Here is a 20,051-nt window from a genome sequence, read left to right as displayed (position 1 = left end):
TGAAAACCGATGTATGCCCCCTCCTCCTTCCTGCTATCTCTAACACTGTGAGAGGAGAGGAAGAGCAGAGAGCCATTAGGACCAGGAGTCATGTAATGGATTTATATCTGATTAGCAGATCATTAAGCCAGATAAAAGACTTACAATCTGCAGCAACAAAGTGGTAGAAAACTTAGAGACCATTTAGAAATAAGTTTTACTTTTCATTTACCAAGTAAACGGAGAATAGAAAAAAAAAAATCACGTCTTCATTATTGTGTACACAGCCCTTAACTCAGTGTCTGTAATGGGGATAAGGGGATAACTTTCCAATCTTGGTATTGGTGGGGGGCCCAGTGGTCGGACCCCTAGCAATAACTAAGCTTAATGCAACCCCTAAAAGGGTGATGTCCGCCGCGCAATAGATAAGCCCACAAATCTCACCTGTTGTACAAATACTCCCACACGTTCTGGGGCAGGATCACCACCAGGTCGTCTATATAATGATACTTGTTAGGAGGAATTCCTGCAGAGAGATGGAAACGGGCACAGTCAGATGTTCCCCTGTCTGTCCCAATACAAGCGGTCAGGTCCCCGCAGATTACCGCTAGCGCACCCAGCAGCGGGACGTCACACGATCGGCTTAGTGTTGATGGGTCCTTTGCACAAAAGAGGGATAATCCAAAGCAGACCACCCCACTGAGTGCACAGAGAGGAACGTGCAGAATTAGAATAACATGGCTGCTCTCCCACAAACAGCGCCACGGCTATCTCGAGGCTGTGTGTGGTATTGCAGCTCGGCTCCTTTGAAGCGATGTGGCTGTGCTGCAATATCACACAATCTTTAGACAAATGTGGCGCTATTTTAAGGAAGAAAAAAAAATAAATAGGCGCCATGTTTTTCCAATCCTGGCAGATCCCTTTAAATATGGCAGAATATTGCCAGGTGATGAATAAGGTCCTTTCACCCTAATCAGAGACCCCGTTGTGGCAGACCTACCTCCGTGGCAGCACAGGAAGCTTTGGTTCGTTATTGGTCCCGGTTCTGCAAAAGTGTTGAATTTGTTGAGCCATTCTCGAGAGATGTAGAACTGAAGAAGTCCCGATTCCTTCATGGCAGCCAAAGACACGACCTTCTGCCGCTCCCGCTCTGCGTCCTCGCTGCTCTTTCTGTGTAGACGACACGTGAAAACATCAAGTGCAAAAAAAATTAGATTGCATGGTCCATTGATGGATGCAGATTGAGTTAACTGAGAATCTGTCAGTGAGCTTGTTCTGTTGTGAGAGTGTATAAGGCTATGGCAACATCACGTTTTACTCTACGCTCAGTGGCTCCATCGGGGCTTACGTCTGAAGCCATGGGAAACAGGATTTGGATGTTTGCGCTTGGAGGGGACCTACGGTTAAAAAACAATGCACACCAGATCACACAGTGACTCCGTGTGCATCATTGCACTCAATGGCCCCATCAATGCCTACGTCCATATCACGGATCCCAGGCTTCAGATGTCATCCCTGAACATAAGGTAAACCGTGATGTGACCTTAGCTGAACTCCTCTTCCTTGGTTTATGAATGCAAGGTTCAGCTTAACTTCCATATAGTCACAAATCAGCTGAAAGGAGCTCAGAATACCATAGGTAATAGTAATAAACTATTTCGTCATGACGAGCTCCCTGACAGATTTTCAGTTTACTCATTCTGCAACCATCACTAGGCAATGCAGAAGGCAAAAGGGCAACATTTTCAGAGAAACTCAATTCCATAAAGGTGTACCGGGGTTGTTAAAGGGTCCCACATTAAAAGGAACTTTACTAGAGAACTGGAAGGAAGATTTAGCAAAATGAAATTCAAGCAATAATCATTAGAAAAAAGTCCCTTTACCTGTAGAAGAGGACGTACGCCTCCGCATTCTGGACCACGGTCTCATGCACTTCTGTGACGTACTGGTCATCAAACTCGTACCACTGCCCGTTAATGACGTTCTGGCAGTAGGAGATGTAGTGACCACCTGGAACGGGACGTCCGTGTGAAAACTGGTGCTTGTCGTGTGAGCCCCATGCCTGAACGGCAGCTCCCACAGGTGTGTATGTGGCTGACATAGGGGGCAGTCAATGGTCTGACAGAAGAGATGACCACTGCTTCCAACCGCTTAATGGTTGACAGCGACATCCAAGAGGTTAACCTCTTCACGACCTTGGGATTTTCCGTTTTCATTTTCCCCTCCCCTTCTTCCCAGAGCCATAACTTTTTTACTTTTTTCCGTCAATATGACCATGTGAGGGCTTGTTTTTTGCAGGACGAGTTGTACTTTTGAACTACACTATTGATTTTACCAAATAAGTGTTCTGGAAAACAGGAAAACAAATCCAAGTGCGGTGAAGTTACAAAAAAAAAAGTGCAATTCCACAATTGTTTTTACCATGTTCACCAAATGCTAAAAATGACCTGCCATTATGATTCTCCAGGTCATTATGAGTTTGCAGATACAAAACATGCCTAGGTTTGTTTGTTTTCTTTTATGTAGTAAGTGGTGAGAAAAAAAAAAAAAAAGCGCCATTTTCCGAGACCCATAGTGTCTCCATTTTCCAGGATCTAGGTCAGGGCATATGTTTTGCACACCGAGCTGACGTTTTTATTGATACCATTTTGGAGTAGACAATGTTTTGATTGAACGTTATAGCATTTTATTGCAATGTTGCAGTCACCAAAATAAATTAATTCTGGGGTTTAGATTTATTTTCTCGTTAGGCCGTTTACCGATCGGATTCTTTTTATAGTTTGATAGATTGGGCGATTCTGAACACAACGATACCAAATATGTGTATTTTTTATTGCGATGCCAAATGTGTGCTTATTTTTTATTTATTAAAAAGGGGGTGATTTGAACTTTAATATTTTTTAAAACTTTTTTTTACTATTTTTTTAACTTGCTTCAATAGTCACCTTAGGAAGGTTGAAGCAAACATCAACATTTCCTATTGACGCCGGCCAAAAGCTAACTTTCATAAAAGATGTGCAATGACAAGCAAGGGGGCCATAGATTGACAGCAGCATTTAACTTGTTAACAGCCATGGGTGCGTTGCGACTCCTCCTGCGGCTGATAGGGGCACATGTCAGCTGATCAGATCAGCGGTTATGCGGCGGGAAAGATGACGGCTCATCGCTGAAGCCCACACCAAAGGGGGAGACACGACCTATGACGCACATGTACATCATAGGTGGTGAAGGGGTTAAAATCTTGCGATTGGAGCTAGCAGCCCCTCTTGGCTGGATGACATTAGCCAGTAACGGACACACAGTGTTCTAACACAACACATCGGCTGAGAAGAGAATACTCACTCCCCGCGGTGCCATGATGACAGATGACGGCCAGCAGGTCGTATGTGGTGATGTGGGACACACACTCCTTGGCCAGGAACGGTCGGAGGTTCAGACCCTCCAAGGGAAAAGAAACATGGCTGCTGATCTTGAACGAGTACATCACCTCATGTCGGAAGCGCTTCAGATGTATACAGAGGATCTGCGGAGAGGGAGGAAAGGATGAAACTGCGACGTATGGAAACACCAGAGGATGGCGAGGAAAAGTCACACAAAAGAACTCACCTCCGGCAGCCGCAAAACCTTACAGTACTTCACTCCGTTTCTTAGCCTGAAACGACGTAATGAGATTGTAATGTGGAAAGAGAGCGCGAAAGAAAAAGGGGCGCGAGAGAAAGAAAAAGAGGCACGAGAGAAAGGAAAAGGGGCACGAGAGAAAGGAAAAGGGGCACGAGAGAAAGGGAAAGGGGTGCCAGAGAAATAAAAGGGGTGCCAGAGAAAGGGAAAGGGGTGCCAGAGAAAGAAAAGGGGTGCCAGAGAAAGAAAAGGGGTGCCAGAGGAAGAAAGAGCGAGACAAATACATAGAGGTCAGATGGACACCATATACATCTATATATCTCTATATCTTACTTTTTACAACGTTCACAGCTGTACATGTTATCACCTTCAAAAAAGAAAATAGAAGTTAAAATATTTTCTTCATAAGATAATGTGGTAAAATTTAATTTTTAACACACCATCCACCATACTTTACACTGCAGCTCTATTTAGAACAGATTGTTTACATTTTTCTCAGTCTCTAGAGATTAAAAGGTTTTCTCCACAGTGAGCAATATCTTCCTGTTGGAGACTGATCACACCGGGGCCTCCACATCTGAATCACCAGAGATCGGTTGTGGGGAAGCCTGGCAGTAAGTGTCCAGTTTCCCTGCAGTGCCACCAGAGGGGATGGTGGGCAATAAAGCGTTGCCTGTTCCCATCATTGCCTTGTGTGTGTAATGCAGGACAGGACGGGTGCTCCGGAGCGAAAGACGACCTTTATGCTCACTCTCCGCTCTTAATCAAGGATAGCACGGCTCTTTCTAACTGCACTCTTTTACCTTTTAGTTCATCAGCAGCAAAGAAAGCAGCGAGACAGTCCTCCAGGGTGACGACGGGACCCCAGAACCAGCTTGGGATGCAGGAGACCACAAACCTGGGCAAACATATCCACAGACAGATGAAGAACACATGAGTGGTAATGTGGTTTCATAAAGGGGTTTCACAAAACGTATTCCCTGACTGTAATAAGTTTAAAAAAAAAAAAAACCTGGGCTTTTCTTACCCTCCCAGGGTCCAGCATCTAGAGCCCACCGCAGCTCCTGGTATCTGTTCCTGTATGCAGTGAGCTCAGCCACCCCAATGCAAGCTGACAACAAAAGTGTCGAGTTCACCCCCCTTACAGTGCCCCCGAGCTCGCCCACAGCTCGCCCCACAGCTCGCCCCACTGCAGACAGTAACAGACACCAGGAGCAGTAGCAGAAACCCAGTGTTGGACCAGAGGAAAATAATACGGCACAGTTTGTTTGTTTTTAATTTTGTTAACAAACTACACCCAGAAAACATGGGGTTTTTGCGAAACCCCTTTAAAAGTGGCAGCCCTGAGCCGATACCTGCGAATATAGTCCATGAGGAAGGCCAGCCAGCCCTGGCTGCTGTAGTTTTCTCCGCAGGTACCAGATTTGACCACAGCACTTTGATGGATGGTGGAGTGCAGCTTTGCCAGGTCTTCTTTTCCTGGGATAGGGAGCGACAAGTCCTGAAAGGTCTCAATGGTGGTGGACACCTAAGTCAAAGAAGGAAAACAGTCATGTTAAAGCAACACTCCACTTATATCACATCAGGTCCAATGCAGGGTCTGAGGATACCAAGCATGGCACACAGATCATCCCTTGTTTTAGTCTTTACTGTTGCTTGAAGTTTTCCCTTTAACCGCGACTTTTAATTTTTTGTTGCTGCTATAAGAGGAGGGTGCTGTCTGCATGATACAGCCGGCGCCTGCTTCCAACACCAGCAATCAGAGCTCCTGAGCCCTTTCAATACACATGCATCCAAAATCTGACAGATGTTCCTCCAGATGTTAGGAAGGGGTTAAACAATGAACAAATTATAGGGAATAATAAAGGGGTTTTACATGGTGAATAAAACAATGCCCTGGTCCCAATACATACCCTGTCACAGGTGAGACACTGGACTAAGCTCAGAATGGACCCATCGAAGATATCAGAAATGACGCTGCGATATTTGATTTCGGACCGCCGTTTCCCTCCGCTCATGACTTGCGCTGTAAGAAGAGTTAAAGTTTTTTTTCTATAACTTGAAAATGGTTGATCCAAACTTAGGAAAGGCCATTAATATATCATTGGTAGCCCAGCTGTGTACATTGTGACTGCTTCTGCTGCTCCCTTACAGGGTCACGCCAGTGCCGCTGCACTACAACCCTCCTCAATCAGTAGACTGGTCGGGGGAATGGATCGGATATTGATGGGCCACGTTGACATGTGAAATCTGAACCCATCAGTGGCTACTACTGACGCGACCCATCCAGAAAGGGTCCCCCATATATTCTGTAACTCGCACATTACCTTTCTTTAAGACATAGGAGTGTGCTGTGCGCAAAGGACTGGAGCGAGGGGGGCTGCTGGAGAGTTTTGGGTGTGCGTCAGGAGGATGAGGGCTGCAGGGCCGGGATGAGCAATGCATGTACGCCTCGTTGTCAGGTTCTAAGGGGTCAGAATAGGGATTAAAAAACAAATCAGTGGATGACAAGAGACGTGGGAAGATCACAATTTTGCGCTCGTACGTTTGTTGATTTTACCTGGTATCATTGCTGTATCCACATCTGCATCCTCATCCGCCTGCTCAGAGCTGGTCCTGCGGTGACAATACGACAGTCTCCTCTCCTTCAGTTTTTCCTTCTCGGAGATGGACCTTCCAGCTTCCTCCCGGATCAACAGCTCCATCTCCGCAAGCGAGCCCACCCCTCCCCCTCCTTCCCCGTCACCCATCTCTCCGCCAGAATCGCAGGACAGAAAGTCTTCCTCCGTTGTGCCGCGCTCCATCTCCCGCTGATCTTCCTGTTCCTCGTCTTCCTGGTCATGGTTATAAGACGGTGTCGGTTCCTTAAGTTCTTCGTGTAGCTGGTCCATGAGACAACGCAGGAATTCTTGGGTGTCCTATCCATGCAGAAGAAATATACTCTTAGGGAGGAGAATTCATCAAAACAAACATTTTAGGCACCGGGCTTGATCCACGTGTACGCTTCTGGATGAATTTGGTGCAGCTCTCAGCTTCCTGTGCTGCAAGCCACTACGGCTATCATTTACAACACTTTCATAGGGTAAATTATAGTTAATCATCCACTTTTCAAAAAGTTAAGAAAAGTTTTGGGTTAAAAAAAACAAAACTCCAACAGTAGAAAAAACGTTTTGCACAATTATTTGCGACTTCTTATAACCAATTTTCTCGTGTAAAGTGCTTGATGAATTCCATCTCCTTACAATTTTCTAAATACTCAGCTTTCCTGCAGTTCTGAATGACTATGCAGCAGTGAAACAGATCTAAGCATATTGTGTGACTCACCTGTTGGGCGTAGCCTCGAAATAAGGGGTTAACCAGTTTAATTCCATGGGACAGACTGGAGGGCACCACATAACTGGGCCTGAGTAATGGAAAAAGAGTAGTAGAAAGACAAATAAAGGGGTATCCCGGGTTCTAAAAAAAATGGTTACCCGTCCACTGGAGAGGTGATAAGTATTAGGCTGGGGTCACACATGCGTGTTTTACGTACGTAAGAGCGCAAAAACTACGTACGTAAAACTCGCATTACATACGGCACAATGCTTCTCAATGGGGCTGCTCCTATCAGCCGTATATTACGGTTCAGTATTATACGGCGTTCTACGGCCGTACAAAATCGCAGCATGCTGCGTTTGTCAGCGTATTGCGCAAATAATACGCCAATGAAAGTCTATGGGGGCGAGAAAAATACGGATTCCACACGGACCAGCAGTGTGACTTGCGAGAAATACGCAGCGCTGTTAGTGAAAAGTCGGTAATTCAATTGCCGGCTTTTCATTTCTCCTTCACAAACCCGACAGGATATGAGACATGGTTTACATACAGTAAACCATCTCATATCCCCTTTTTTTTTGCATATTCCACACTACTAATGTTAGTAGTGTGTATATGCAAAATTTCAGCGCTGTAGCTGCTGAAATAAAGGGTTAAATGGCGGAAAAAATTGGCGTGGGCTCCCGCGCAATTTTCTCCGCCAGAATGGTAAAGCCAGTGACTGAGGGCAGATATTAATAGCCAGGAGAGGGTCCATGGTTATTGGCCCCCCCGTGGCTAAAAACATCTGCCCCCAGCCACCCCAGAAAAGGCACATCTGGAAGATGCGCCTATTCTGGCACTTGGCCACTCTCTTCCCACTCCCTGTAGCGGTGGGATATGGGGTAATGAAGGGTTAATGCCACCTTGCTATTGGAAGGTGACATTAAGCCAGAGTAATAATGGAGAGGCGTCAATTATGACACCTATCCATTATTAATCCAATTGTATGAAAGGGTTAAAAAACACACACACACATGATTTAAAAGTAGTTTAATGAAATAAACACAGCGGTTGTTGTAATAATTTATTGTTCTCGCAATCCATCAGGAACACCCTCGCTTGGAAAAATAATAAACGCACAAGATACATACCTTCTGGTGAACCGTCTCGTCCCACGAAGTAATCCATCTGAAGGGGTTAACTAATATTACAGGCAGGAGCCCTGCTAATGCAGCTGTGCTCCGTGCCTGTAATCCCCGGCGAATGAATGAAATGTAGGTCATTGACCTACATTTCCTTCAGTCGCGGTGATGCGCCCCCTGGTGGATGTCCTCATATGACCTGGAGCGTGGGAAAAAGTTCCCAGGCTGCAGTTCATGAGAACATCCACCAGAGGGCGCCTCACCGCGACTCAATGTAAGTACAGATCACTGCTTTCCTTTCAGCACCCGGGGATTACAGGCACGAGCGAGTGGTTTATCGCAGCTCTGCCTGTAATATTAGTTAACCCCTTCAGATGGATTACTTCGTGGGACGTGATCTGACATCAGAAGGTATGTATCTTGTGTGTTTATTATTTTGCCAAGCGAGGGCCTGGAAATGGATTGCGAGAACAATAAATTATTACAACAACCGCTGTGTTTATTTCATTAAAATCCTTTTTAATCATGTGTGTGTGTGGTTTTTTAACACTTTCCAACAATTGGATTAATAATGGATAGGTGTCATAATTGACGCCTCTCCATTATTAATCTGGCTTAATGTCACCTTACAATAGCAAGGTGGCATTAACCCTTCATTACCCCATATCCCACCGCTACAGGGAGTGGGAAGAGAGTGGCCAAGTGCCAGAATAGGCGCATCTTCCAGATGTGCCTTTTCTGGGGTGGCTGGGGGCAGATGTTTGTAGCCATGGGGGGGGCCAATAACCATGGACCCTCTCCTGGCTATTAATATCTGCCCTCAGTCACTGGCTTTACCGCTCTGGCGGAGAAAATTGCGCGGGAGCCCACGCCAATTTTTTCCGCCATTTAACCCTTTATTTCAGCAGCTACAGCGCTGAAATTTTGCACATACACACTACTAACGTTAGTAGTGTGGAATATGCAAAAAAAAAAAAGGGGATATGAGATGGTTTACTGTATGTAACCATGTCTCATATCCTGTCGGGTTTGTGCAGGAGAAATGAAAAGCCGGCAATTGAATTACCGGCTGTTCACAGATATCGCGCTGAATGAAATCTAAATACAGAATATATATATATGTGTCTCAATGACTATATATATATATATATATATATATATATATATATATATATATATATATATATATATATATATATACACACTGTATATATGTTTTCCCTAACATTTGAGCACATAAATCCATTAGATGTCGGTTTTGCAAGCCTGCGCGAAAATCTCGCAGTACGGATGCCATACGGATTACATACGGAGGATGCCATGCGCAAAATACGCTGACACACCCTGACTACGGATCACTATTTTGGGAACATTTCTCCGTATTACGGCCGTAGTACGGACGTATAATACGTGGCGTATTGTCTTACGCCATGTGTGACTCCAGCCTTAGATCTAAATCCCTTTAAAGACATATACCAGGCATAACTACTGCAGAGTCTAAGGGGGAGAAGAAAGACACCAGTGACCATAACACAAGGCAAATATTTTTCCCCTGGGAAAATGGGCAAATTGAACCCCACGCATACACAACATACATGGAAAGTCATGCCCACTTACCGCTTCTTGTGCCATAATTCTGACACTAGCTTTTGATAGCTCTTGCACAGTGCCGGCTTTTTGTCCGTCCGCACCAGACCACCACATTCCAAGAAGAACTGCGTCAGCGGGGGGCTGTGAGGAGAGAGGCTGCACTTAGTAGTAGAACTGATCACAAGGTCCTATAAAGCGATGCATAGTGAATTGATAGGGAATGTGAAGAGTGAATACGTGATACGAGATTGCACATGCCCCCAGACCACGACACTAGTGTGTGGTAGACCCCCAGAGTCTTACCAGTTGGAAAGCGCTTGCAGGGCAGCATTCATGTAACACGAGTTCCCAATGTTCTTCATCCCTGTAAGACCTGGAGACAAAAGACGGAAATTAGAAGTCAAAGCATTTGTAATGTCCCCTCCCCCATTATAGCTCATTCCCACTTTTCCTGGACCCCCCACAGTAGCAGATCCGCCCAGTTATGGAGCAATAAGGTATTCTTGCATGTGTAGGCAGATTAGCATCTCACGGCTCCATCAGATGTAATGGAAGCGGCTGAGTTAATCTCTGGCAAGAATATCTGGGTCCCTATGACTGTTCTGCGGGTCAACAACCAGTAATATTTAAGTGTCATGTGAATGCTCATTGCTGGCCATGTACTGGACAAAGATAGGAGGCCACAGGCTCTCACCGCGGGGCTTCAGGTCATCGTCATCGCTCTCCGACTCCCCGTCATCAGCCACTGCGATGGGGACGGACTTTAATGGATAAGCAGCAGCAGGTACGTCCTACGGAGAAGAGAAAGGCGTCAACTAATGTATCGTGCCCACAAAGTAGTCTTTGCAGCCCCTACTTAAAGGGGTTGTCTGATGAAAATAGGGGATGCTGGTGGGAGTCCAACCTGCAATGATCGGCACTTTTAGAAAGTATTAGCACTACACATGCTCGACTGCCACACCATTCATTTTTCTGGGAGCCCATAAAGAATTAATGGAGTAGAGATTGGACATCCAACATGTCGCTCAATTCCACAATTTGCAGATCAGTGCAGGCGCCATCGGCCGGACCCCCAACGATTTTCACTGAACAACACCTTTAAGGACACATACCCGGTGGCTCAGCTTGGGGGAGGTTGACTGGGAGTGAGTAGGAGAAGGAACTCTCGAGTCCAAGAAAACTTCCTTCTCGCAGGCATAACACCATACCCGGAAGGTGGTCAGGTTCACCGTTAGATTGTGCTTCTTAGCCTAAAAGACCCCAACACAAGAGGTGGCAGATTCACTCACGACTTGTCCCGACACTACCGACCCTCTGATACACAGGGCATAGGGTTAGGGGGTCACCTGGGCATGTAGGGTACTGTGATCAGCATAGGACTCGCCACATCCCACGTACTGGCATCCATCCTGGAAGCAGAAGGCAGAGGTCAGATCTCTCCAGTATGATGTGCGCCGCTCAGCTAGGGGACACTTACCTGCAGACAGGCCCACAGGTTGGGGCCACCGGCCCCACAAGACTCGCAGGTTCCCTATGGAAAAAGAAATAAAACACTAGCATTATTTCAACATCACAGGCTGCAAGGAAAGTAGATTGGCCATATTTGCCTCTTATGAACAATACGTTTCCATACATGGAGGCTGTCCCTCTGCCCAGTGGGACAGAAATGCATCAAAAAAGGGGCATGTTCCCATTTTACACCCCAAAATCATCTGTTAATGCAATGCTACGTGGAGAACGTGGCACTATGTGCGATTACCAAATTCAATGGAATAGCCCTTTAACTTGGAGGAAGTTAAAGGGGTTTTCCAGATTTTATAATTAATCGCCCGCCATAAAATAAATGATAAAAGGTAAACGTGCCCCTCACCTTAGATAACAGTCAGTGGGCAGATGACATACACATGCACACTCGGTCTCTGCGAGTGTGCACTATTTAAAAGGAGAGGGGAGTAAGCGGTTGACAGAAACCTCTGGCGGAGGCTTTTCCCCCCACTCCCCGAGTACAAAAAGATTGATTGTGGGCATTCTAAATACAAGATCCTTCTCATTTTCTCATCTGGGGGAGAGTGGGGAGACCCCCATAAACGTCAGGTGGTCAGCTTGTCCTGCTGAAATTGGCAGCTCCAGGGAACCTCACTCTAATGTGCGTGGGGGTCTTTAGAATAATATGCGGGAGGGAGAGTCAGGAGGTCCCCACATACATTAGAAAGTCATCTGGTCCTGCTGAACTCAGCTAAATTTAAAGGGGTCATCCAGCTGTGCTAGCAATCCCTTTAAAAAAAAAAAAATAAATCAAATTGCAACTTTTTTTTTTAGAAAAATGTTGCAACATTCCCCTTTTACAGCCTCCCTGTTGAACTGTCTATTACTGGCTGGAGAATGAGTTAACAGTTAAACAGTCAGTGAGCGCGTTCAGTTCGAATGAAGGCAGAATTTTCTAGGACCTCTTGTGTTTGCTAATATTGGGAGCGCTCAGTCTGATTCTGCGCCTCCAGCATTACTGTGGCAGGGATGAGATGCATCGGCGGTACCATGCTACTGATAAGGCCATTATCATGTGGTCCATACGTGGCTATTGTTCCCCGGTAGTCTCTATCTAACCATGAAAGCCGTCGTAGGTGCCCCCTCCCCCCCCTCCCAGGGAGCTCACCTTGGATTTTAAGATCAGATCCTCCTTGGTGACTTCTCCAATGGAATCCAGATGAGGACAGAAATCGTCCATCTCGCCCATAGTGTTTACAAGTGACGGCAAAAAGGTCCTCGCCCCGACCCTTGATGAGCAGAGACGGCCTGAAAAAAAAAAGCAAGGACTGGATTAAATCAGCCGCTAAAGGGGCAGCAATTGCTTAAAAGACAATTCCACAAAATGCTTCCCATTATTGTAATCGATCCTTTTAACCAGGACCCCGGCGCTACTATCAATGACGGCCGTGCCGACCCCCGGCTACAAAATCACTGAGAACATCACTATAGGTTATAGTCTGCAGCTTCACCTCCCCACCTACAGGAAAAAGGCAGAAGACCTAGAGGACAAGATGCAGTAACCCACCAATGATGCAGCCAGGTTTCATTTTTTGCGCTTTCGTTTTATCCTTCTCTTCTTCTATGAGTTAAAATTTTCTTCCCCTTTTTAATTTTTCCTTCAAATTAGCCATATAAGAGCTTGATTTGTATTGTCCCTGTACATTTTAATGGCACCACTTTTGGGGTACATATCACTTACTGTTATTGCATTTTTCTAGGGGGAGAGAAGTAATTCTTAATATTTCTTAAAGGAAAAAAAAAAGGAATTATTGGGTTAAATAATTTTATTTTTTCATAGATCAGACTTTCACGGATGCAGCAAAACCAAATTATTATTTTTTTTTGTTTTCTTATTTCTTTATTTGTACATGACATTTTTATGTGGGGAAAATCTGTCGATTCAAGTTTCTGGGTTTAATTTTTTTTATTTTAATCCCTGTAGGACCTGAACCTGCATTTATTTGATTATATGTTCGGTTTTTATGATAATAAAGAAAAATAAAAAATTATTCTGCACCTTTATCATATACTTCACATTTCAATTCCAAGACCCCCGCTTGCTGGCAGTGAATGGAAACTCACTTGCTGAAATCCAGTCTTTTGCTAACTCTGTACAGACCTTGGACATGAAATTGAAGTTAGGTGCAAAATACGCCATAAAAAGAAAAAAGAAGAAGTGCAGTGACCTTAATATGCACAGGGCAATGTCCTGACAACTAGGCGCAGAACAGGAAGAGTTGTCATAGGGGCGCTCCTTCCAATAAACACATGTATATCGGTATATACCAGAGACTATCGCCCTCCCTGAGATTAGTCAAAGTGCAGCCCCTCTGCCGCATATTACCAGAGACAACAACCCCTGTGGGAGCTCTAGCGGCAGCCATATTGGTGGTCACCCAGCTTTCCCAAAGCCCTGAAAGGCAATTCTTCCTAGTTTTCCAAGGAGACAGGAATTGCTTATACATCATTAAACAGAGGGGTCATTTAGGGCTTTGGGAAAGCTGGGTGACGAAATCTGGGCAGCCATATTGGTTGTCACCCAGCTTTCCCAGTAGGATGATGCATCTTTCCAGCAATAGCGTCCATATATATAACATATGCACACAGTATACCTGCCTCTGCCCTCAGTATACACTCCTCCTCCGGGTGCAGCCGCTGCAGGACTCTCACCTCCGCCCCGGTCTATGGCAGCGCCGCCTGCACTCGGGGCCCCATCTTCCTGCAGCTGTTGACGGATGATTTCTTAGCTCCACCCCCTCCTCTCACTGCCAGTGCGGGGGTGGAGCCTAAAAGCCTCAGAAGGGCGTCACTGCGTCATCACTCCGCGCCGGAAGTAAAGTCGTCCTACTGTTGTTTACATCTTATTTTCCAGACTCGTGTGTAAATCGAAAATGCCAGCCGGTAAAAACTTCCGCAGGCGCAAAGCCTCCAGCTCCGAGGAAGAGGAGGAAGACCAAGGGGTGACCAAGGAGGTTAGGTCAGTGACGGGTCACCATGGGCTGTTAATGAAGTCCAAGCAACCAATCAGATGGTACCTTTCATTTTTAGAAACCCACTTTGGAGAGTGATAGAATCAGTCTGATTGGTTGGTTTTCTTAGCATTGGAGCAGTATGTGTAGATTTTCCTTGTTGCTGTTCTTAATACCTTTTTGTTATGTGTATTCAGAAGGAAACTCGAAGAAGCTAAAGAGGTGCAGAGTTTAAGAAAGCGACAAAATGGTGTCAGGTATGAGCGAGGAAGAAATCCATTCAGCTGAGGGTTTGCTGCAATTGTATCCAATGCAGGCAATCACCTGCCTGCACTTACAATACATTGTGCCTGCACTGATACATTGTAGCAAACTAAAAGATGTCACCGGAGTGTTACACTGCCTGGATTTACATAAAATGACTGTCCCCCGACCTTGTGTTCTCTCTGCAGTGCTGCCGCTCTGTTGGTTGGAGAGAAATTACCAGAAGAATCAGTAATGGCGGTGAGTCCACGTGGTATTAAAGGGGTCGTACCAGAATATTAAGTTATCCCCTATTCATTAGGTTCCTGATTGCTGGGGGGTCCTGCCGATACCCCTGTCAATAAGAGGACTGGTCACAATTGCTCTCTAGTGCTCTATTCGCATAGAGGACTTTGGATCCTGTTTATGGTATCGAGGGGGGGGGATCCCATCAGTCGGACCACCAGCGATCAGTAAGTAATCCCCTGTCCCACCGATAGAGGTTAACTTCATATCTTGATATAAACACTTTCAAAGGGGTTGCCTGGTCTAAAACTGCAAGTCTGCAGTCATTATATGTGACTGCAGACTTGTGAATCTTCACATCACGAGCCTACAAGCTGTGAGGGTTCTCTGCTGCTGGGAGTGGGCACAAGACTGTTTACAGTCTCGCTCAATACACTTGAATTGAGGGAGGCTAGTCCATCTAGTCGGATTGTGGCCGGGGTACTCATATCACATACGTGTGGTCACGTGCCCACTCCCAGCGGAGTGACTGCAGACATGGAGTTTTGGACCAGACAACCCCTTTAAGGCAGGTTTTCCAAATATGTTAATTCCTTATTATGGTACAGCGTCTATTCAAGTGAAAGGAACCCTCTGAGAAAAACTGGAACTAGATGTTGTGTATAGGGCCCGGTTGTAGGGGGATAAGTGTGGCAAAAAAAGAGTCAGGAGCACAAAAGAGTGAATGCCTCTAGTGCTCTGCTTATGTCAGGCCCGATCCTAGACATAACTCATTGTATCAATTCTGCAAGAGGGTTTCTTTAAGGTGTGACTGAGGCCAGATGAGAGTACCAGGCCCGACCATGGGGCCTCCTAACCTGTGCTGGTTGACTCAGGCATATGAGACCGTGAGGTCAGGAGACGCAGCAGTGGGCCTGGTCCATATATCACGTAGTTGTGATATCAGCTTTATGATAAGCACAATAACCTAATTCTCAGATCTCAAGAACCTGAGATCTTTGCTGCTGGGTCTTCATACTATAACACTACCATGCTGGCATTATGTTGTTTGCACCAAGGGAGGAGCTGTATCCGTAGTAATCACAGCTTGTTTCTGCTTCAATGTCTGGAATCAGAGATGACTCCAATCCTGGCTGTTTATCCCCCTCAGAGGCTGTGGTTAATAGTGACTGCAGTATCGCAGAAGGTTAGCCTGTTGGAGTGTCCCTCTGTCACCCCCAAATACAACTCTGTGATGCAGTTGCAGGGTGCAGAATTAGTTTTGTGGCAACTGGAAGCCTGATGAAGCTGATCATATGGATTCATAGTATGCTGCAGCTGCCGAGAACCTCTTTTTATGATTGTTTGTTTATTCATAGGATGATCCTTTCAAAATCAAAACTGGAGGGATGGTGGATATGAAAAAGCTGAAGGATCGTGGGAAGGACAGGTAACTTTTTATACAATTCTGTAATGCTGTGATTCCGGATGAGGAGGTCGGAGCTCGTCTGACATTTATTCTGTTACCTTCAGTAAGATTGGAGACGATGAGGAGCTGAACCTGGGGACGTCATTCTCAGCGGAAACCAACAGGAGGGATGAAGATGCTGACATGTAGGTGTATGGGTAGTGCTGGGGGGTTTGATATCGCTCTTCATTGGTGGTATTAGTGGGGGGGTTGTTCTGCACAGTTCGGTAATTGTACTGTGGTGTTTTAATACTAAGAATATCTCTTATTTCTGCAATTTCAGGATGAAGTACATAGAGACAGAGCTGAAGAAAAGAAAAGGAATCATTGAGAATGAAGAGAAGAAGGTGAAGCCGAAGAGTGCGGAGGATTGCTTGTACGAGCTCCCAGACAGCATCAAGGTGTCCTCCGCCAAGAAGACCGAGGAGATGTTGTCCAATCAGATGCTGAGCGGCATCCCGGAGGTGGACCTGGGCATAGAGTATGTGAGCTTTGTGTATATATCTGAAGTGGGAATTAATGTCAATAAAGACTAATGTGACAAATATAAATAAAATATTTTATTATTTTTAGTGCAAAAATCAAAAACATCATCTTCACTGAGGAAGCCAAAGCCCGCTTACTGGCCGAGCAGCAGAATAAGAAGAAGGACAAGCAGACCTCCTTTGTGCCCACCAACATGGCTGTCAACTACGTACAGCACAATCGATGTAAGATTCGGAGGTCATAGTATGATAAATCTTAGGACCCCTCCATCAATATTTAGTGCTGTGAACCGAGCGAATGGAGCAGAACCCGAGAATGCGCCTCCAATGAGGATGGGGCTGCTGGACCTATTGGAGTTCTAGAGTTTCGATCGTGCAATCGCTGGTGGTCCCTGCTGTCGGGCCCACAACGATTAGCAAGTTATCCTGTATTCCATGGTTAGAGGATAACTTGTTTTTTTTGTTTTTGATTTTTAAATGATCGTTTAATAGGGGTGAATGACATTTTTCTGTTAACCATGGCAGATGCACATTGGCAGCTCCTTCATTATTGATCATCGGAAACATGGCGGCTTCCAAAAATTAATGAGACTCCTCCTAAATCCTCATAGCACTATATAGAATCCAAAGAATGCTATTTTGCAAATTATGTGCTAAAACTTTGAATTCTGTTAAGGAGGTTGATATTAGAGAACAATGGTTTTGTCTTCCATGGATCAGCCTCTTTCCTGTCCGAAGGCCATATATGATATTGCAATTCAGTCAGATTTGCTTGCATGAGGTTAAGCTGTGATACCAGACTCAGACCATGAGGAAAGTGGCGCTGTTTCTTTATAGAACAGTTTCTTAGCGTACAGCTTAAGAGTTGTCATAAATGCTTTCCTCATTTAAGATGGGACTGACTGTCTATTGGACAAACCTTTTAACAACAATGTTTATCACCTATTCATAGGAGAGATGATAAATGTATGATCACAGGGGGGATTAGGTTGTCGATTGCAAGAACAGTTATAAAAACTTCAGTGTTAATGATGCAGTAGTGAGCATGTGTGACCACAACTCCTATTGCCAGTGAATGGAGCAGTAGTTGCACAAGATCACTACTTTTCTTTTCATACTGGGGAGTTGGGGACCCCCAATCTTTCCCCATGATTCTGTGGACAGGATATATATACCTAAAATAGCCATATATAATATATATAACCCCTTTGACAACACTTTTCCTGTTGGTTTTTAGTCTACCAGGAGGACCTGAACACCCCTTTGAGACGTCACAAGGAAGAGCCTAAAGCGCGTCCCCTTCGTGTAGGTGATACAGAGAAGCCAGAGCCTGAGAGTGAGTACAAACCTGGGGCTGTAGTCGGCTCCAGCTATTCCCTAAGTAGGGAAAAATGATGCCTTGTCAGTAGTGATGAGCAAGCGTTCCCAGATAAGGTGTTATGCGCGCATGCTCATGTCCTAGTATAGTGACTTCGGAGTGCTCGAATACTATGTTTGACGTTCCCGCAGCTGCATGTCTCGCTGCTGTTCATCAGCCACAACACATGCAGGGAGTGCCTAACAGACAGGGAATCCATGCATGTATTGCGGTTGTCGAACAGCCACGAGACACTGTATCAGGACACGAGCGTGCTCAGATGACACCTTTTCGGAGCACGCTCGCTCATCGCTAATTGTCAGACATTTATACCGAGTTTTATCGCAGCTTTGTCCTAAGATTCACATAGATGATTATCTCTATATTTATATATCCTGATTGTATGATCCTTCATCTTCAGAGTCTCCTCCAAACCGCAAGCGTCCATCCAACGAGAAAGCCACAGACGACTATCATTATGAGAAATTTAAGAAAATGAACCGACGTTACTAATGCTGCCATCCAGTGACCTGTAATAATGAGACACAATGATGGACTTCAGGTACCCAGGAGCGGAGAGGACTTCTCTTTATTTCCTTCTTTTTCTTCTACCACCACATAACTTCCAGCTAAGACATGTTGGAACGAAAGACAAAGACTTGTGTCTAAGGGACAAAGACTTCAGTGTTATTTGTGGGTTTATGTCTGATTTCATTTTTATTAACTTTTACCTGTATTGTATCTGGTGAAGGGATGCAATTAAATTGTCTCTTTACCATTGTGACTTTATTTTTGTGGGTTTTTTTTCCGCAATAATTTTATGAAAGTGGGAGTAGGAATTTAATTCACTTTACTGTACATTAAAAATGTGAAAACTGCTTCTTCATATCTTACTTCTATGCAGAGATATAATGCCTTGATGTCAGAGGCCTCGTAACTGAGGCTGCACTACTGAGACATTCAGATGACCACATGCCTCTGTGTTACCATGCAGACTTTATCTAGATCCAAATCCAAAGCAGGTGGATTTATTACATGATCGGGCTCCGCTCTACCAGACGGATATCAGAAGGGATCAGGTTGTAGTGCAGCCTCAGGCTTTGGGCCTTCAACCTCAAAGTCATATCTCAGCGAAAGTGGTAGGTGTTAAGAAGTTGATTTCACACTTTTGAATCCATCGCTACTCAGCAATTTTTGGGTTTTTTCCTCCCCTTCTTCTCAGAGCCATAACTTTATTTTTCTAGTCATATGAGAGCTTGTTTTTTTGCAGGATGAGTTGTACTTTTAAATTACACCATTAATTTTACCATGTAGCGTGCTGGAAAATGGGAAAAAGTGAGTTGAAATTGCAATAAAGCACAATTCCACAATTTGTTTTTTGGCCTTTATTTACCATGTTTGCTATATGGTAAAATTGACCCGGTAATATGATTCTCCAGATCAGTGCGAGTACGCAGATACCAAACATGTATACCGTAGTTTATTTTATTTTATTTCGGTGGTAAAAAAAAAATCGGAAATTTTGTAAAAATAAATAAAAATTGTTTTTGTTGCCATTTTCCGAGACCTGTAGCGTTCTCATTTTTCAGGATCTGGGGCTGTGTTAGGGCTTACGATTTGCACCCTGAGTTGATGTTTTTATTTACACCAATTTAAGGTACATGATGTTTTGATTGCCTGTTAATGTATTTTGTTTGCAATATTGTGGTGGCCAAAAAGCATAATTCTGGTGTTTCGACTTTTGTTCTCGTTATGCTGCTTACTGATCTGAATAGTTTATTTTATATTTTGATAGATCGGGCGATTCTGAACGCAGGGATACCAAATTTATCTATTTTAACTTTTGTGTGGGTTTTTTACGCGCTTTCCGCTAACGCTTGTTTAAATCCCACTGTCCGAGATTGATTTCCATTTACCCCCTGTAATCCCACCTCCCCACTGAAACAATCCCCTCCTCCCTTTTTGGTGCACACAAAACAACTGGGGACTAACTAAAGAAAAAACATTATATTAGCATTCAATATCTCGTAATCCTAGCACTAGAGTCATTTAGACTTAGAACTTAGAATTTAGACTTAATCACATCGTTTGCCATCGCTGGGCAACTAATCCAATGTAGACAACAGAATTGTATCATTCAGACACCGAACG

At 44.7% G+C, this 20,051-nt stretch overlaps 2 protein-coding genes across 4 annotated transcripts in view; one reads left to right on the top strand and one right to left on the bottom strand.

The window, feature by feature from the left end:
* The window catches only part of USP20 (ubiquitin specific peptidase 20), a 30,197-nt gene extending 16,280 nt beyond the window's left edge, over positions 1–13,917 (bottom strand). The window contains exons 1-20 of one of the 3 annotated variants that reach the window (XM_077284410.1): positions 13,766–13,917; positions 12,280–12,419; positions 11,104–11,157; positions 10,973–11,035; positions 10,739–10,876; positions 10,321–10,417; positions 9,930–9,999; positions 9,654–9,767; positions 6,922–7,000; positions 6,158–6,515; positions 5,925–6,062; positions 5,511–5,623; positions 4,953–5,125; positions 4,401–4,495; positions 3,931–3,964; positions 3,586–3,631; positions 3,322–3,502; positions 1,863–1,989; positions 980–1,149; positions 424–505 (exon numbers count right to left, since the gene is read on the bottom strand). In XM_077284410.1, the coding sequence (XP_077140525.1) occupies positions 424–505; positions 980–1,149; positions 1,863–1,989; positions 3,322–3,502; positions 3,586–3,631; positions 3,931–3,964; positions 4,401–4,495; positions 4,953–5,125; positions 5,511–5,623; positions 5,925–6,062; positions 6,158–6,515; positions 6,922–7,000; positions 9,654–9,767; positions 9,930–9,999; positions 10,321–10,417; positions 10,739–10,876; positions 10,973–11,035; positions 11,104–11,157; positions 12,280–12,360 (2,213 nt within the window). In that variant the 5' untranslated portion in view covers positions 12,361–12,419; positions 13,766–13,917. The remainder of the gene's footprint in view (positions 1–423; positions 506–979; positions 1,150–1,862; positions 1,990–3,321; positions 3,503–3,585; positions 3,632–3,930; positions 3,965–4,400; positions 4,496–4,952; positions 5,126–5,510; positions 5,624–5,924; positions 6,063–6,157; positions 6,516–6,921; positions 7,001–9,653; positions 9,768–9,929; positions 10,000–10,320; positions 10,418–10,738; positions 10,877–10,972; positions 11,036–11,103; positions 11,158–12,279; positions 12,420–13,765) is intronic. The other 2 variants (XM_077284409.1, XM_077284412.1) reach the window with 2 other exon arrangements.
* A 44-nt stretch (positions 13,918–13,961) lies between these two features.
* C2H9orf78 (chromosome 2 C9orf78 homolog) lies at positions 13,962–19,464 on the top strand. Its single transcript, XM_077284415.1, has 9 exons — positions 13,962–14,130; positions 14,320–14,379; positions 14,575–14,626; positions 15,970–16,040; positions 16,124–16,204; positions 16,342–16,539; positions 16,632–16,768; positions 17,781–17,879; positions 18,322–19,464. Exons 1-9 carry the CDS (start codon positions 14,045–14,047, stop codon positions 18,411–18,413), a joined length of 876 nt encoding a protein of 291 aa, XP_077140530.1. The 5' UTR covers positions 13,962–14,044; the 3' UTR covers positions 18,414–19,464.
* The last annotated feature ends 587 nt before the right edge of the window (positions 19,465–20,051 follow it).

The sequence above is a fragment of the Ranitomeya variabilis genome, chromosome 2 (assembly GCF_051348905.1).
Source record: "Ranitomeya variabilis isolate aRanVar5 chromosome 2, aRanVar5.hap1, whole genome shotgun sequence".
Lineage (NCBI taxonomy): Eukaryota > Metazoa > Chordata > Amphibia > Anura > Dendrobatidae > Ranitomeya > Ranitomeya variabilis.
This window is presented reverse-complemented; position numbering and strand designations above follow the sequence as displayed.